This window comes from Phoca vitulina, unplaced genomic scaffold (assembly GCF_004348235.1).
Source record: "Phoca vitulina isolate PV1807 unplaced genomic scaffold, GSC_HSeal_1.0 scaffold79, whole genome shotgun sequence".
In the NCBI taxonomy this organism is placed as follows: domain Eukaryota; kingdom Metazoa; phylum Chordata; class Mammalia; order Carnivora; family Phocidae; genus Phoca; species Phoca vitulina.
Genome location: NW_022589782.1, coordinates 6059871 through 6078366, shown reverse-complemented (window position 1 = coordinate 6078366; position 18496 = coordinate 6059871). Strand labels below are relative to the sequence as shown.

The following is an 18496-nucleotide window of genomic DNA, read 5'->3' as shown; positions in this document are numbered from 1 at the left end:
TGAATAGAGCAGATTGCCCTCCATGATGTGGGTGAGCATCATCCAATAGTAGCATCTATTTACCGCTCAATAGAACAAAAGGCTGACCTCCTCCTAGTAAGAGAGAATTCCTTCCTCTTGACGGCCTTTGAACTGGAACATTGGCTCTTTCTGGTTGTCCAGCAGTTCTGGCCTTCAACCTTGAACAGGAATATCAACTGTGCAGATTTTTTGCTTGCTAGCCTCCATAATCATGTAAGGCAATTCCTTTTACTAAGTCTTTTTTATATCTGGGTATCTACTGATATAACTGTGTATCTATATCTGTATCTGTCTCTCTATTTCCCATTGGTTTTGTTTCTCTGGGGATCCCTGACTACTATAACAGACGTTTGCCGGGACCCTTGTCCTTGGAGGGTCCTGAACTGCATCTTTTGTCTCTATGGTATGATAGACTTTTAAAAGTACTGGTAGGCTCTCAGCCACCTGATCTAGAATCAGCAAAGAGTCCTTGGGGTGAAGCAGTCCTAAAATGCTAGGCTCACTCTCTGATGTTCTTTTTTCTCTTGGATATTGACCTGGTATTTACTACCTTATTAGCTCTGTCTTATCTCTTATCTTTGTATATTTTTTCCACCTTTCTAGTTATCGCTAGTGGGAGAGTTGTCTGTCACCCTAGTCCTCCGTTACCAGAATCACTTGGTAAGTAATTATTTTTAAAAATGGCTCTATTTGTGTTTTATTTTGCTAAATTCTATTGCATTAATTATATATCTTTAACACATTATCACATTGTTCATTTGCTTTGCAGTACATTTGTTGCAGGTTATAGGGAATATTTAATTCTCATCTAATATAGTGTATATCATCACATACTGCTGGCAAATGTAATCACTATGGAGTTTGTTAAGTGTTAAATAATTAGGTAGTGATACATGTAAGCATATAAAACGTTTATATTATGTGGAAATGTTTGGAGAATTGTTTTATTGGTGTTTAAGAGGGTTTTAGTGATATTTAGAGAAACTGGTTAGAATTTTTGGGCAGGCAGTGCATGCATTCTTATTTCTCATTTAAAATAATCTAATATAGGCTCCTTTGATCTTAGACTTGTTTTCAGAAATGGGTTAACCTGGGATGACTGTAGTTCTAATTTGTAGTATATAGTGTACCTTTGCTTTTCTGTGCTTGTATCTCAGATACATTGTGGGCTTCTTCTTTTGTCACAGTCCCAAATGAAACTGTTGGCGAAAAGTTGAGTAATTCTACACCTGGAGGGAAGCTAACCAACACAAAGAGTGCTTCTCCAGGAACAAATTTAAAGTGGTAGAAAATTGCAAGTCTGATGAATATTTTTGTCAGAGCACTGAATGAAATGACTGGTTTGCTTATGAGCATAACTGTTCTTGTTTGGTTCCTAGCAATTTTTTTCTTTAAAGATTAAAAAAAATTTTTTTAAAGATTTTATTTATTTATTTGACAGAGAGAGACACAGTGAGAGAGGGAACACAAGCAGGGAAGTGGGAGAGGGAGAAGCAGGCTTCCCTCTGAGCAGGGAGCCCAATGTGGGGCTCGATCCCAGAACTCTGGGATCATGACCCGAGCCAAAGGCAGACGCTTAACGACTGAGCCACCCAGGCACCCCAAGATTTTTAAATTTTTTTCAAGTAATCTCTACACACCCAACATGGGGCTCGAACCCACAACTCTGAGATCAAGAGTCACACACTCTACTCACTGAGCCAGCCAGGCACCCCTCAATTTCTTTTTCTTGATCCCAGGGCCAATCCAAGATCATTTACTGCATTTAATTGTCATGTTTCTGTAGTCTAATATGAAATAGCTCCTTAGCCATTTTTTTCCTTTTCTTTCTTTCTCTTTCTTCCTCTTTCTTTCTTTCTTTCCTTTTCTTTTCTTTTTTCTTTCTTTCTTTCTTTTCTTTTCTTTTCTTTCTTTCTTTCTTTTTCTTTCTTTCTTTCTCTCTCTCTCTCTCTCTCTCTCTCTTTCTTTCTTTCTCTCTCTCTCTCTCTCTCTCTTTCTTTCTTTCTTTCTCATTGACAATCTTAAAGAGTCCACACCAGTTATTTTATAGAATGTTCTTTAGTTGGGGTGGACACCACCTTCATCAAGTGTCAAACTCAACATCACAAACAGTGGCACAAATTGACGTCACGTGTCTTCTGGTGTGATGCAGTGGGTGGGACACAACTTTGCTTATATTGTATTCCCTGCCCAAAATGCATAATGTGAATTGAATTATGACAAACCTCTCTTGCCCTCCGAATAAAGTCCATACTCCGTAACAAGTCATCAAGGTCTCCTATGTTCTGTCACCTTCATCTCTCACCATGTCCTCTGTGTGACAGACACTCTGGCTATCCACACATCATCACCTTTACCCTCTTGGCTCCACTACTTTTGTTCAGGTGGCTCCCTGGGAATGAGCCACAAATGTTCCTTGCCTTATGTGGCAACCGCATTGCCACTTGCTGCTAATTGGCTTAGGGAAGGGTTTGTGACCCATTTCTGCCAATCAGGACTCAAGAAGTCTCTTAGGAAGCTTCTGGGAATAAATATGCTCCCTGAGAAAAAGGATGGTGAGGAAGTCTTTATTTTTTCCCTGTCTTAAACATGGTTGTGGGAAGATAGGATGGTTAGAGTTGTGGCAGCTGTCTTGATAGACCCAAGAGAAGAGTAGTGTGGAAAGGTGGAGACCTGGTTGCTCACACTGCACTAATTCCAAAACTGTCTGTGCCTGCAGGGGTTGGCGTGTAAGGTCATCGAATGTCGATTGCTTGTGCCATCGTAGCTCACATGCTGCTACCTGCCACCAAGCGCGCTCCAGCTGGTCCTCCCCACTCCCACTTTCCATTCCCACATGCTCTCCCTCCTACTCATACTTCGGCTTCAGCAAAGACATGATTTCCTCCAGGATGCCTTCCTTTATCTTCCAAGACTGGGCTGAGTGCCTCTCCTGTACCTATTCCCACAGTAGTCTTCCTAATTGCTAAACCTAATGCTCATAATACACTTTTCCTCTTGGTCTAAATGCCTGGTTACTGTTTTGCTGCCTATATTTAAAAGTTGTGTGTGTGTGTGTTTTTTTTTTAATGTGCGTAGAGAAAAGTTTTATGGAATCAGTGCTCCAAAGCTGCAAGATACGTTTTTTGTTAGTCTAAGCCAGGGTTCAGGAAGTAGAGGGAAGAATAGTCTCTTATAATAGCCAGCAGGTTTCCTTCCAGTCTTGTGATTTTACTGTAATTCAAGGTTGGCCTTTTCACAACAGATCTCCAGCCCCACTTCCTGGTAGCTTCTAGGTGGAAGGATCAAGGGGTCTTTGTGATGATTTTGTGATTTCTGGAAGCCCGAAAGGTATGCTCCTTGGGATGATCCAGACTTGCTGGCTTCCCTACAGGACTCCAGGATTGGTTCACATGTGAAAGGAGGAGGAAGATAATTGGTATTTTTTAATATACCCGGGATCTGTTTAAATCAGATGTAGTAAGACATACAGATATGAAATGATTGTCATGAGGGAAGTTTTTACACTCACAGACCCATCCCTAGAAACAGGAGGCATGGCATGTCATGCCACTCAGGGCCATGTGGGAAGTGCCGGTGTAGACCAGGAGGCAGAAAGCATGCACACGTCTTTATTGTGGTTTCTGTGGGAGGGAATGGGTGAGGCAAGGTGAGCAGGCTTAGGATTGGCTAGTTTGAATAATTTCAGTAGATTCTGGATCATAGGAGCTGTCCTTAGTTGTCTCATATGTGGTCCTGGGATGATTAGGGCAGAGGAATAATGCCTCCTAGAATATAAGAACAAAAGAGAGGAGGTGATTTGGAGTATGGGCTCTGGATTGGTTAGTCTGTATGAAAGCCATTTGCTATCTGTAATGGGAGAGGCAGTGTCTCTTCAGTCAGGGAGGCCCCAGATGGCAGAGGATCAAGAATACAGAAAAAAAAAGAAAATACAGTTAATATAATCAGTGATACAAAATTTAGCAGCTTTGAAAGCTAGCCCAGAACGTTTAGCAAAACCATTTAAATAGTCTTTGCTCCATTTATTCTGCAGAACCTGGCGCCAGTGCCCTGATTTTGGTCTTCATGGTTACTAATTAATGCTATTATTCTGCGAGGCCATAGAGTATATCCTTTTAGACCTTCAAGCCATTCTGAAATTACACGTCCTTAGGCAAAAACAGCATATGTGGCTAAATGAAATCCATTTTCTTATAAATACTGGATCAGAAACCTTTCCTCATTCCTCCCAATGATAAATTTTTAGCTCTGCTGTTAACTGGTCTTGGGCAAGTCACTAAGCCCGTCTACATCTGCCCCCCCCCCCAACCCCTCCAACAAAGTGAAGGGCTGCTCTGAAATTCTTCACATGTGGGGAGATCCACAGGTAGACTATCCACCAGGAAATGATGGTAGGGTCTTAAAACTTCATGGAATTCCCCTTGCATTTCTCCAGTAAGAGGCTTGTTGCTGTCAGCTGCCAGGCTGACAGGCCAGGCCAAGCCTCCTTTGGGAGATCAAGTGTTAAGTCCTACAGAATGCTAGAAGAAACTTGGCAAGTGTCTAAGTGTTGTGAATAATAGGCTCTGTGCCAGGTTATCTTATTTAAACTTCACATTCCTAAGAAGCAGATACTGTTATTATTCCTCATTTAACAGTTGAGAAAACAGGAGGTGAGATAGGTTAAGTTGCCCATGGTCTCACTGCTGAGAAAGTGGAACCCATATTTGTCTGACTTCAAAGTATAAGAATTAGACTTACTTTATGTAATTACAGAGGTGAAGAGTAGATCAAAATGAGGGCAAAATGCAGGGAGACATATTCTGGCTCAATGTTATTTTGAACCATGATTGTCAGTCAAAACTGCAATGGGCTTTTCTCACTGGAAGGATTCAGGTCCAAGTTGGATTACTATTTTTTCAGGGATGTTATTAAGGGGAATCTCCAGTTGATTGAGAGATGGACTATACACCCTCTGAATATCCCTTTGAGCCCTAAAATTGCAATATGTGTAATTCTACAGTTGTGTGATGCACACAAATCAGTTGGAGACCCCACCGCCAGAGGGCAGTGTCTTCACATGTGATCCATTTGTACAGGAGGAACCAAGTGGTTCCCTCTGGAACCGTCTAGAGAGTGCCTGGTGTGGAACCATCACAGGGGTGAAATGGGCCAGGGTGAAGAGAGAAAGGGAGTCACCACCGGAATGTTAATATCCCTTCCTTTACCAGCTGAACAATGATTTCTGTCTGCCAGGGCATTCGAAAGAGGTGAGAGTGCTTAAAGTCAAAGGAAAGACACCATTTCCAGGGAGCGGGGTGGGGGCGGAGGTGCTGTCTGAGGGCTGTGCACTGGCAGGGAGCCCTCATGGTGCTGTCTCCTCCAGTCCTGCACTCTAAAGACTAGGACAGTGAGGGGAGGAACAAGGTCCAGGATGTTAAAGGTGACAGCGGAAACCCTTTCACACTTGGGAAGGTTGAAGGACCCAGGAATATTCAGCCTTGGAGAAGAGAAATCTTGGAGGGACATGAGCACCGTCTGCCATTGAGGTCGTTCTGCAGGGTATCAAAATGGTTAAAAAGTAGATGCCATCAGGGGGCAGGTCTCAACTTGACTTAAGGAAGAACTTAAATCTTGATTTAAGGAGAACTTGCCCGTGTCTGAACATCCTGGGAGATGCCAAGGTGGAGCATGTGGGGGCCTTGTGGGTCTTTAGCCTGGATGGATCCTATAACATCCATTCAGGGATTCTGTAGATTTCTCAGCTTTACGAAACCTGGTTAGTCTTCATATCTCTGGTCTACCCTTTCAAAATTTGCAGTGAACCTCACCAAGACGGCATAGTTCTCATGGTTTCCAATAGAAATAAGCCTGGGGCGCCTGGGTGGCTCAGTCGGTTAAGCGACTGCCTTTGGCTCGGGTCATGATCCCAGAGTCCTGGGATCAGCCCCACATTGGGCTCCCTGCTCTGCAGGGAAGCCTGCTTCTCCCTCTCCCACTCTCCCTGCTTGTGTTCCCTCTCTCGCTATGTCTCTCTCTGTCAAATAAATAAATAAAATCTTTGAAAAAAAAAAGAAATAAGCCTGTGAATGAGGATATAGGGATAAAACAGAATTCTGACATATTGTAAAAATTGCCTTTGGATTTGGAAGCCGTAGAAAAATAAAATTTCTTCACTTACAATCTCCAGTCTATTTTTCATGTTTCTTTTATTTAAGCTGCATTGGGACAGGGCATTAAAATTGTCCACACGAGGAATTACTTCTAGAAAACAGCCAGGGCACACAGACATTACATATTCCGTCTTTGACATGAACATGTAGGATCTCAACTAAAACAGACCCACTGTTACTGTTATCCAAGTGCTTACACAGCTCGATGCAGTCTCAGAGAAGCCACACTAATTTTAGTTCCTCTAATGGCTGGGTATTTACATCCTCAAACCCTTTACCCCCACAGCTATCTTTATTCTGTAGCACCTGTCTCTTTCTGGCTTGCACTTTCTTTTGCATAGTAAACATTCTCAGGATATCTAGTTTTCTATTTTCATATGTTTTTCCTCTCAGTGGTCTGCTGTTGAGATCTGTGTCACCCTGGAAGAGAAAAAAGAGAGAGGGTGAGAAAATCCTTGTGGACCAGAGCTGGGAGTTCTGACATCTTTGCCTCCTTCTTGCTAGACAGACAGTGTCCCCGAGATGCCTGGGCTGCAGCTGCACAGGCTTCCTTCCTCATAATGGACACCATTATTGGGTCATAGCTGGTTCATTCTCTGTGAGGTTGTGAAGGTTAGAGACACCTTTGGGCCCGGGGTGCCTAACTGGGCCTGGACACCATACAGGCCATTGAGAGAGCTGGAGTGCGGTCCCCTGGGATACAGTGCTCACCACGAGCCTGCCTGTGGTGTCTCATGAGGGACCCACAGCCTTGTTTTGCCATTGTGATATGTCTTCCCAAGAAAGAAAAGCTACTGCTCATCACATCCCACACATGGATTTAAAAATTTAGCAAGATTTCCTTAGGGAAATTATGGAATACTTGTACCCAATGGGGCCCTTCACAGCCTCACGCATGCCTGTCCTGCTAGCTCAGTCTCCCGCCACATCCAGCACTCTCCCCTCTTCTGAGCTCTTCTTCCCTAGTCACACTGTTCCCTTGTATGCATCTGACCTCTGCACTTTGGCATATGTTGGGTCTTCTATCTGGAATTCCTTTCTTCTCTATCTGGTGAGGGATCAATTTTACTTATTCTTTTTAATTTCCATTAAAAATTTTACTTAATATCAGAAACAAATACTTTTATAAAATACTTTAATCATGCATTTGGATGTCATGACAGTATAAACTGCTGTAAAAATGTCTATAAACTTCCTCTCAGTTTCTGTACTTTTGTTGTCTCGGGCAGGTAACAAACGGACCACTCATTGAGTGGCGCTGCCTTAGACTTTTCTTAGACTTTTTCCTCCATGGACTGCTCTACCCAGCCACCTCAGTTTAAACCAGTCACTACTCCCCTGTGATCCTCCCAGGTGAGATGCAAACGTAGCATCACAGAACGTTCACTCACAGCCTTGTGGTGATGTGTGCTGCTATCTCTTCACCAGATTCTGAGCTCCACTAGGGAAGATGTTCTTTCTTATTCATTATTCATCTCTGCATCTCAGAGTCCAGGCCTAGTCCATATTCAGAGCTTGGTCAATATTTGTGGGGCTGAATATAAAGCCACTTTGGAAAACTAAACTCTTGTGGGGTCTTGGATCAGATGCTTAAGACATCTCATGGCTACTCATAGCATACCTAGCCTTGTGACCAGCAAGGGGAAATGGGATAAAAGAGCTTCATCACCTCTGGGTGCTGTTGGCAGGACGGTGGCCTTGTGGTGTGGAGACAGAGCTGTTGGACCAAGAACAGCACCCCAGGAATAAACAGTCACCAAGCCAGGGCAGAGGATCTATTTCACAAGATGGCTAATCCTGGAGGCTGAGATTTAGTAGGTGGAAGGACTGAAATACCTCCTGAGTCTGGGTGGTACAGGGAACCTCCTGACTAACCCCTGCCAAGGTGAGAGTTCAACAGAAGGGACCCCTTGCAGGTTTTTGCTCCAAGAGGAGATGGTTATACATTAATTGTAGTATTCATCCAAAGGCAAGCCTCTGGTTTCCTTAACTTCTTGAGCTAACCATTATTTAAGAATTAGAGAATAGGGGCGCCTGGGTGGCTCAGTCGTTAAGCGTCTGCCTTCAGCTCAGGTCATGATCCCAGGGTCCTGGGATCGAGTCCCACATCGGGCTCCATGCTCCGCAGGAAGCCTGCTTCTCCCTCTCCCACTCCCCCTGCTTGTGTTCCCCTCTCTCACTGTGTCTGTCTCTGTCAAATAAATAAATAAAATCTTTAAAAAAAAAAAAGAATTAGAGAATAAAGAAAAAGATTATCTCCTATCTTTTGTTTCCTCCCTAAGCAAATGGTAAGAAAAGGCTCAGTTTGAATTCAAAGGTCAGTGGGGTTATCACTTTGGACTAAAACCCAAACTGACCCAGTACTGAAAGAGAGCTGTGAGTGGGGAACCTTACTCTCACTGGGGGGCTGATCCATCAGGATGTTTGAACACAAGGCCAGAAGAAAATTCCCATAATCCATGGAGGTTGGACCATCGGTACACTGAGACTTCAGCCCCATCCCCTCCCAACCTAAACCAAGTCCTTGATCTTGAGTTGTCCTGCTTCATCCTAAACAGAGGGCAGCCTTATTCATCTCTGCAGTAATTAAAATAAAAGACAGTTTGCCTTTCCATAGCACAAGGCTTGTATGACCATGAGCAAGTCACTGAACTTCTCTGAGCTCATTTTCCTCACCGGACAAATGGAGATATTTATATATCTCCTTACCATAGGATAAAGAAGATAGTGAAAGACATTACCATGTGCCTAGTTCTGGTAAAAGTAGGAGGAACCTCTGTTCCCTGGCTCTGCCTTTCTGTAAGGGGAGATTTCTGCTACAGCGTTGGTTCTAACACACCTGATCGTACATCTGGTCACCATAGGGCTGGTCAAACCACAGATGCTGGACCCACCTCTGATTCAGTAGGTCTGGAGTGAAACATAAGAATTTGCATTTCTAACAATTTCCCAAGTGATGCTGATATTGCTGCTGGTCAAAAAGACCGCATTTTGGGGGAACCACTGCTCTGGAAAATTGTTCTTCACCTCTCTCCTGATCTTTCCCTTGCTCCACTCACGGGAGGAAGAGTGGTTTATCCTGTGTTTGGAAGCAGGAACCAGTAAGGAAGGGATGAACCCCATCTGGTCTCTCCTTTTGGATCTGCCTGTAGGTTTGATGAGTTCTGGTCATCCCTCCCCTTGGAGTAGGGGTTGCTCCTTATGATGCAGGGCTGTGGTGGTTCAGTTCTGCAGGTCCCTTAAATTGTGGGGTGAAATACAAGGATGACCAGGTTGGATACCCATTAAATTCTTAATCTAGAATTATAACAAAACTAGCATTTTGACTTTTATATATTTGTTTCCTCTATTTTTTTTCTCAGTTGATTCTGAATTAAAGAAAATAGGAAAGGACTATTTTATATTGTCCCCTATGGGACAGTGCTCAGAAAAGGTAGCTGCAAGTAATTATTATTATTATTAATGTAAGAAGTCTAAATTCAACCAGTATTGATGAAATCCTCAGGAATGGGGATGTGGGGATGTGAAAGATGAATACACACTGGCTGTAAGCTTGCAAATGTCCTGTGGTTCTCCAGTGAGAACAAGCATTAGCACCTGTCTGCCAGGCCTAATGTCAAGTGGCATCAGGCTTGGAACCTGCCTTCAGAAAGCTTCCACCCAGATGGGGGAGCATCATGACCCCTAGCACCTGTGTTACAGGTGGACAGCACCACGCCCGAGGGCTTCGGGAATGCAGAGAGGGAGTGTTGCTCTGAAGGGACCGGGGAGCTTTGGAATTCCCACTGCATGAGATCAGGGCACGGCAGACAGGAAGCATCGAAGTCAGAAGGAGCAAAGCAGGAGCAGGGAAGGGAAACTCGGAGCATGGGCATGGAGAGTGGAGTCCATACCTACTGGCTGTGGGCTGGAACGTGGAGAACCTCACTCCTCAGAAAGGGTTTTGGTGGAGCCTGTCTTGGACACCTGGATGATCTCCACAGAGGTGATGCCTTTGCCAGCCACACGGTGTCTGGTGCGCAGCTTGTTCAGGGCGGTCTCTGCCATGCCGGCCCGCTCCTCAGCGTCATCCAGCTCGTGCACCGTCTTTCTGTAGCGAGCCAAGGTCTGGTTGGCTTGCTCCTCCTGTGACAAAGGCATGGTGGAAAACAGGGTGTAAACCTGGCTGCTTCGGCTTAAATGTGCATCGTTATCAGTTCTACACAGACACGTAAGAGTCCAGCCTTTCAATACTTTCAACTGATTCTTTTTTGTCCTTGACATCCATATCTCTAAATAAAATGTGCTCTGTTTCTGCTTCTGTCATTTGTGGTTTCAGGCCTCAGCTAGTGATGACCCACTATGAAAGATGTGGGTTCAGCACTTTCCCTAGCCCCCACCACACATCTCCCATCCCCTTGTCTCCCCAAGAGAGTCAGAGTGCTGCTTTGGTTAGAACCATATTAACTGTCAGCCTGGTCTTTATCGAACCTTTTGGGAAAGGCATTGGTTGTGTGGGTGGCTGATGGATTTGATGTGGTAGCCCCAGAATTGGCAGTGAACAATGGCAGGATCAAATATCTATGTCGGGGTGAGGGTGGAGGGGCGGTTGGTACCAGTAGGTGGACGTGTGGTATAGGGTTGAGACTTGAAGCCATCCTTTGCTACCCATTTGACTTGGTTGTTAACATTAACTAACATAACATAAATATCCCACTCTGGGCTGTTTCCTCACCTGTGAAATAGACTAAGAATATCAGTTTTCCTGCCTTGTGTTGGGAGGATCAAATAAGGGAAGGGTCTTGTGTGTAATAGTATGAGCAGGAAAGAGAAGTTATCCTGGCAGAGGCTGCAAGGGGCGGCAGAAGCAGGACATAAGGCAGCCAAGACCTCCCAGTTTTAGAGCACACCTTGCAGTGGGCACCTTAGTTAGCACGAGTGTTCTTAGGGGATCTTTTCATTTTCTACACGTTCTTATCTTCAGTGCGTAGTGTCCAGTCTGCTTCCAACATGATAGTGAGAATGCAGTGCCATGGACACGAAGCTCTCGGGTTGTCTTTTGGCCAAAACCCGATTCCTTCCCTGTGGTTAATTCTAACCAAGTCTTGAGACCTGGGCTGTGAAGGGAGGGCATATTAGGGACACGCAGTGGGCACCTACCGCTTCTTCGATCTGCCGCTTGTAGACCTTCAGCTTGTTCTGCAGCTTCTCCACCAGCTCCTGCATGCGCTGGTTGGTCTTGTGGTCCTCCTCCGTCTGGAAGACCAGCTCTTTGAGGCGGCGCTCATTCTTCCGCAGTGTCTTGACCGTCTCCACGTGCTGTTTCTGCTCACCATCCAGCTCTGTCTCTAGTTCCTTGATCTGAGGGGAGAAGAGAGGGACATGGCTGAGGAAATGCAGTTTTTGAACTTGAGAGCTCAGTGGCCTTGGGTGGGGGTGTCATGGCTGCCATGTCCACTTCCTCCCCAGAGGAGAGCAGGCAAGCCCTGGCCAGGAGGGTCAGGTGGGTTCTGCCTTTCATGTACCTGCTGTGGTTGTCAGATGGGTCCCTTTCCCTGAGCCTCAAGTTTACTCCTCTGGGAAGTGGGGGAGGCAGAGGCTGGACAAGGTGACTGAACCTCCTGGCCCCTCTAGCTCTGACACCCCACAGGTGAAGACTAAGGCTTATTTTAAGTAAGTAACAAGGGAGGAACAATGTTGGAAACAGACCTCCGTCTCTTCTTGGTGGTGAATCACATTCTGGGGGAAAGGTGGCAGGAGGAGAAGGAGAGGAGACCTTTGTATAAATAAATTGCAGCTCTTATCTCAACTTCCTTTTCCTTCCTAGCATCTGAGTAACCCAGTTCCTCATCAAGCGCTGGGCATGGTATTTTTGGGAAAAGGCCCCTGCCCAGCCACGTCTCCCCTGTCTCTCTCCTGGCTTAGCTCAGGAGCGCCCTCACCCTGGCTTCCAGTTTCATGATCGTGCGCTTCCCTCCTTTCAGAGCCAACTGCTCAGCCTCCTCCATCTTGGCCTGCAAGTCTTTGATGGTGATCTCGTAGTTCTTCTTGATTTTCTCCAGGTGCATGCAGTGGTCTTGCTCTTGCCGGAGTTCTTCCGCCATGCGGGCAGCCTGTGGGAGGGGAGAAGAGTGAGGGGCTGGAGCTGGGTTCCTGTGCAGCCTCACAGTGCTTGTGAGAGATGAGGGACCTTGTCTTCTGGTCTCTGGGAGACCAAGTGGTGGATGAGTGCTGCTGGGTTTTGGTAGAGGGCGTGCCCCATGCTCCTGGGTCCCTCTGAGTGAAAAGGGAGGAGGCAGGCACATGCACTCACAATCAGGCCTCTCAGTCCATAGACTCCACCAGCCTGGGGCTCTCCAGCCCCTCTTTGCTGTCTCCTCCATGAGGCACACAGCACAGAGGGTAGGAAGAGCACAGATCTGGAGGAAGAAGATGAAGGTCTGCATCCAGCCCCTGTGTGGCCTTCAGCAAGTCATTTTACCGTCTCATTCTTGCATTCATTCCACAAATATTCATAGAAGATCTGCATACTGTGTATGGGTCTGGGCTCTCTGGACATAGCACCAAATAAGACCAGCAATATTCCTGAGCTCCTGGCATTTCAATCAAGTGCAAGGAACCTGGCAATAAAATCTGTATTCCCTCATCTTTAAAGTGGGGTACATGGTTTATGCCACTCAAGGTTGTGTGTGTCCCCAGAGGAACACTGGGCAAAACCACTGGCAGCACGTCCTGCTGAATCTGCCTCTGAGCCCCTGGACATGGCGTCCATCTTCCTTTCACTAACGCCCTCCTCAAGGCTGGTTTAACATTCCTCCTTGCCAAAAGGCCTGCCCAGAAAAGCCCACTTTCAATGGCTCCTTTGACCCATTTCCCAGGCCTCAAGCACTGATCTCTCACATGGTCATGTGTAGCTTGTAATTATTCCTTATTTTTATCTCTTTGGCTTTTCAGAAAAGCCTCCAGACTCCCCAGAGCAAGGACCACAATCCTAATGGCAGGGCCCTATGCACAGTGACCCTTGAGGGGTGGGGGTGGCCTTCCCTGCTGAGGGTGGCCTGGTCCTCAGCAGGCAGCTTGGCCTGAGGCACCCAGGCCTTTTCCACCAGCACCAGGCAGCGTGCACACTTACATCAGTCATGGCTTTCTTGGCCCTCTCGTCGGCCGAGCGGAATTCACTGATGAGCTCCTCGTGCTCATTGGAGATGCGCTGGACATCTGACTCCAGCTTACGCTTGACCACAAGGAGGCTTTGGTTCTGGAGGAGAAAATGAAGACATCGCCGTGACCTGGAAGTCTGCATAGCCCTTCCCGTGTCCAGGAAAGAAAAACAACCCTCTCCCGGATACATTTGCCAGGGCCCTCAACAGGCTCCCTGCTTGGGGTAGGGTCTCTCCCTGCATTTTTCTCTGGGTTTTAGAGCAGAACTCATGTCACAAGGAATCCAAGAATAATGTCATTTAGGCCTGGGGTGGGTGGCAGCTCTAGAACAATCCTGAACTCAGAGCTGGGAAAACCCAGGTTCAAGCTGCAGTACTTCCACCTGTGGATAAATTCTTTACCTCTAGGCTTTGATCTTATCTCTAAAATGGGGTTATAATTCCTATATGTCCCATGCACATTTTTTCTTTTGGTGAATTCACATGAGATGCTTATTAAGAATTAAGCTGTGCTGGTAAAGGATCGCACTGTCAGCAGCACTGGTGTTACCACTGGTGGTAGAAGGTGGTCCCCACTGTTGACCACGGATAAGCCACGGAACTCTCTGGGTCACGGTTTCTCATTTGAGAAGTGAATGTCAGACTTTGGAATATTCTAGATCCCTTCCAGTTCTGAAGTTCTGTCCTCAGCTACACTGAAGATAAGGTGATCCTTAAAATTGGCTAAATCATCAGAATCTCCTGAGGAGTTTGAATTTAAAAGTTTAGATTTCTGAGTCCCACCAGAGACCCACTGGATCAGAATCTCCAGGGGAGAGTCTGGGAGTCTGTCTTTGAAAGCTCTGCACAACAGTGTGCGTGCACGCATTGTGTGTGCTCTGGAAACGGTTAAGATCATCTTATGTTACGGGCTTCTTGCCATAACAAGTAATGTCCGAGGTGAGGTGAGTTCTGAGGATTTCCCAAGTGGGGACACTGTCTGCCTCTAAGTTCTGAAGGAGCCCACAGGATTTGGGCACCATCCTGGCCTTGTCCCAGTGCCCCAAGTGTGAGTGTGCATAGCACCCCCCAGGAAGCCACCATCCTACCTGGATGTTGACCTCGTTGTGCCGCTCGGTGATCTCCACCACCTCCTGTTCCAGCAGCTTGCGGGAGCGCTCGCTGCCCTCCAGGCCTGTGCGCACCTCGTCCAGCTCCGTCTGCAGCAGGCTCAGGCGCCGCTCCTGCAGGTTGTGCTGCTCCCGCAGCTCCTCGTGCTGCCGAGCGTCCTCATCCATCTGGACCTGCAGGTCCTGGGGGGCAAGAGGACCCGGCCGGAGCCAACCTTGTGGGCCCTGGCATGGTGTGGGGCTGGCCAGGCCTGAGGGTGCCCTGACCTTTATGGACTGGGCTCAGCAGGGAGCTGGGGCGGGGCTGGGGAGGTGGAGGCCATAGAGGAAGAGAGTGCAAGGTGTAGACCTGCCCTTGGGGAGTTCACGGTCTGGTTGAGGCCTATCTGGCCAGGGCCCAGGTGTCCAGAGGATTTGTCCAGTGGGCAGTTAGCATGAGGTCAAGGCTTTTCTGATGATAGAGTACCTGGTGTTTCCATCAGGGCCTTCTCACGGAGGCCTTCCTCCATGACCTTGACCGTCACACCCCTGCTGGCTAATCCACATCTCCCTTCTCCTGGTCCTCTTATTGCTCTAGAGCACTTACTATATTTTTTCGTACTACAATTTTATTTATTTGTTGTTTGTTGCCTATCTGCAGGGCTGTCTGTTTGTTGTGTCCATTCTTGTATCCCCTAAACCTAATACAGTGCCTAGACCGGGCGGGTCTCTTAATAACCATGTGTTGAATGCATGGATCCAGCTACAGGTGCTTTAAAGACCAGCCTGACAGGGATAAAGGAAGACTTCAACTCTATTTATGTTTATTTCTTAAGGTGAGTGGTGGGTATAGGGGTGTGTATTATGTTCTTTATTTTTCTGTGCCTGAATTCACTTTTAATAAGTCAAAAATGACTTTAAAAACCAAGACAGGTGCAACTCTCTGTTTTCCTGTTTTCTTCCCTCTTTTCAGTGGTGGTTGGGGCCTCTCATGTATGTAGTCCCCAGGTCTCCTGCTCCCTGGACTGCCAGACTCCCCACGTTGTCACTTTCATGCCTCTATCCTAGCTGCAGACATGCATACATTTAGCTTCCTGGAAGCCTGCAGGCTTGGGGATGGCTTACTTTGTGATTATTCTTCCTTCTCCCAGATTGCTACCTTGATTTGCTGTTGCAGCCTTTTCAGTGTCTTTACAAGTTCACTGTTGTTCTTGTTGGCGTGGTCCAGCTGGATTTCCATCTCATTCAGGTCCGTCTCCATCTTCTTCTTGAGCCGAAGCGCCTCTGCCCGGCCCTTGGCCTCCGCCTCCAGGCTGGCCTGCAATGACTCAATTGCCCGCTGGTGGTTCTTCCTGCAAGTCCAAACAGAGAAGGCCTTGGCATGCTGGGCTCGCTGGTCAGGCTGTGCTAAACCTCCCTAGATAAGAGGTCTGAGAGCTTCAACATGGATATGGCCACCATATTTGAAATTAGACCGTATCTCCCCTTAAACATGTAAGTGGGGGAGTATTGTGCTTTGGGAAAAGAAACGAAGGTCAATGTTTACCACCTATCTTTTGGGATCTCAATTCATTTAACATGCAAAACAGCCTTGCTAGGAAACTGAGGCTCCACGATGACGAAAAACATGGCAGAGGTTTAGCCCACCATGGAGTCAGGATTGAAACCCAAATGCTAGCCTGTTTTTTAAATTACAAAATGTGAGCCTTGGCCATACAGGTCAGATTTATGTCTCTCTTTAAAACAGCAGTCATCGCTTGATTGTATATACTATATTTAATTTTATTGTAGTCAATGTAATGAACATTTTCATAAAGCCCTCATATAAGCTATGCTAATCTCCTTTCACAGAAGGGGACCAGAGGAGGTAATTTAGATGTCCAAAAATAGTTGTTTCATTGAGGGAGATAAATGGGTAGCACATAAAGATCCTGTCACCTGCCCCACGCTGTGTTCACCTCTGCTCCACCCGGAACACCTTCTATGTCCTTTCACGTTACTGGATTTGCAGCACTTTGAGATGTATTCAATTTCTAGACATGGGAGAAGGTATCCTAACATTCTCAGAAGGGAACAAAATTTTGATTCACTTTGATTTAAAAAATAAATTCAAGAAAAACTATAAAACAGGTTGAAAAAAATTAAAGAAGATCTAAATTAATGGAAAGACATACGTCTTCACGGATAAAAAGACCTAATATTGTTAAGGTGGGATTCACTGCAATCCTTGTCAAAATCCTAGCTGACTTCTTTGCAGAAGTTGACAGGCTGATCCTAAAATTTATATAGAAATGCAAGGGACCCAGAATAACTAAAACAATCTTGAAAAAGAAGAACAAAGTGGAGGACCCACACTTCCAAATTTCAAAGCTTACTACGAAGCTACAGTAATCACAACATTGTGGGGGTGCCTGGGTGGCACTGTTGGACATCAGGACTCTTGGTTTCGTCTCAGGTCATGGTCTCAGGGTTGTGGGATTGAGCCCTGTGTTGGATTCCAAGCTAGGCATGGAGTCTGCTTGAGATTCTCTCTCCCTCTCCCTCTGCCCCTTACGCTTGTGCTCTCTCTCTCTCAAATAAAAACCTTAAAAAAAAAAAAAAGACATTTTGGTCCTGGCATAAGGACAGACTTATAGATCAATGAATCCAGAAATAAACCCTAGTTAATTCATTTTCCACAAGGTTGCTCAGACCATTCAATAGGGAGAGAACAGTCTTTTCAGAAAGTGATTCTGGGACAGCTGGATATCCACATGCAAAAGAATGAAGTTGGACCCCTACTTCACACCTTCTACAAAAATTAACTCACAATGGATCAAAGACCTAAATGTAAGAGCTAAAACTATAAAACTCTTAACTAATCTGGGAAACATAGGCAGAAATTTTTGTGACTAGATTAGGCAATGGGTTTTTAGATATGACACCTAAAATACAAGCTACCAAAGGGGAAAAAAAAAAAACAGATACATTGGACTTCATCAAAATTAAAAACATTTGTGCTTCAGAGGATATCATTAAGAAAGTGATAAGGGGGGTGCCTGGGTGGCTCAGTCAGTTAGGCGTCCGAGTCTTGATTTTGACTCAGGTCATGATCTCAGGGTCCTGGGATGGAACCCTGCATTGGGCTCCCTGCTCAGGAGGGAGTCTGCTTGAGATTCTCTCCCTCTCCCTCTGCCCCTCCCCCAGCTCGTGCACTCACTCTCTCTCTCTGGAATAAATAAATCTTTAAATAAAATTAAGAAAGTTAAAAGGCAACCCACAGAATGGGAGAAAATATTTGCAAATTAAATATCTGATAAAGGAAGGGTCTAGCATTCAGAATATATAAAGAACTCCTACAACTCAACAATAAAAAGACAGCCTGGTTTTTAAAATGGGCCGAGGACTAGAATAGACATTTCTCCAAACAAGATATGTAAGTGGCCAATAAGCACATAAAAGACGCTCAGCATCATTAGCTATAATGGAAATGCAATTCTAAACCATGGTGAGATCCTACCTCATCCACTAGGATGGCTATGATAAAAAAGATAATGATAAATGTTGGAGAAGATCTGGAGATACTGCAGTCCTTAACACAGGGGATGTAAAATGGTGCAACTGCTTCGGAAAAGGATCTGACAGTTCTGGAAAAAGTTAAACATAAGAGTTAATGTACGACCAGAACTAGGTATATATCCAAGAGAAATGTAAACCTAGATCCACACAAAAACTTGTATATGAATGTTCATAGTGGCATTATCCATAGTAGCCAAAAGGTGAAAACAACACGAATGTCCATCAGCTGATGAAAAAATAAAATGTGACCTGCCGAAACAATGGAATATTATTCAGGAATAAAAAGGAATGACATACTTCCTGACACATGCTCCAACATGGATGAAGCTTGAGAACATTCTGCTGAAAGAAGCCAGTCACAAAGAACCACATATTATATGATTCCACTTACATGGAATATCCAGAATAGGCAAGTCCAAAGAAAGTGGTTGGCTAGATTAGTGTTGCCTCGGGCTGGGAGTGGAGGTGGTGGGGAGATATGGGGGCATGACTGCTAAGGGATATGGGGTTTATCTTGGGGGAGGGTGATGAAATGTTC

The 18496-nt window shown here is 45.6% G+C and overlaps 2 protein-coding genes across 2 annotated transcripts in view; one reads left to right on the top strand and one right to left on the bottom strand.

The window, feature by feature from the left end:
• KPNA7 (karyopherin subunit alpha 7) overlaps positions 1-18496 on the top strand; it is a 113816-nt gene that overhangs the window by 5945 nt on the left and 89375 nt on the right. The window contains exon 2 of the mRNA XM_032394097.1: positions 625-681. The gene's annotated coding sequence lies outside the window, so the exon portion shown is untranslated. The remainder of the gene's footprint in view (positions 1-624; positions 682-18496) is intronic.
• LOC116625571 (myosin-16) overlaps positions 6194-18496 on the bottom strand; it is a 63116-nt gene continuing 50813 nt past the window's right edge. The window contains exons 38-44 of the mRNA XM_032394230.1: positions 15560-15752; positions 14401-14604; positions 13285-13410; positions 12095-12265; positions 11313-11513; positions 10067-10298; positions 6194-6593 (exon numbers count right to left, since the gene is read on the bottom strand). Of these exons, the coding sequence (XP_032250121.1) occupies positions 10098-10298; positions 11313-11513; positions 12095-12265; positions 13285-13410; positions 14401-14604; positions 15560-15752 (1096 nt within the window). The 3' untranslated portion in view covers positions 6194-6593; positions 10067-10097. The remainder of the gene's footprint in view (positions 6594-10066; positions 10299-11312; positions 11514-12094; positions 12266-13284; positions 13411-14400; positions 14605-15559; positions 15753-18496) is intronic.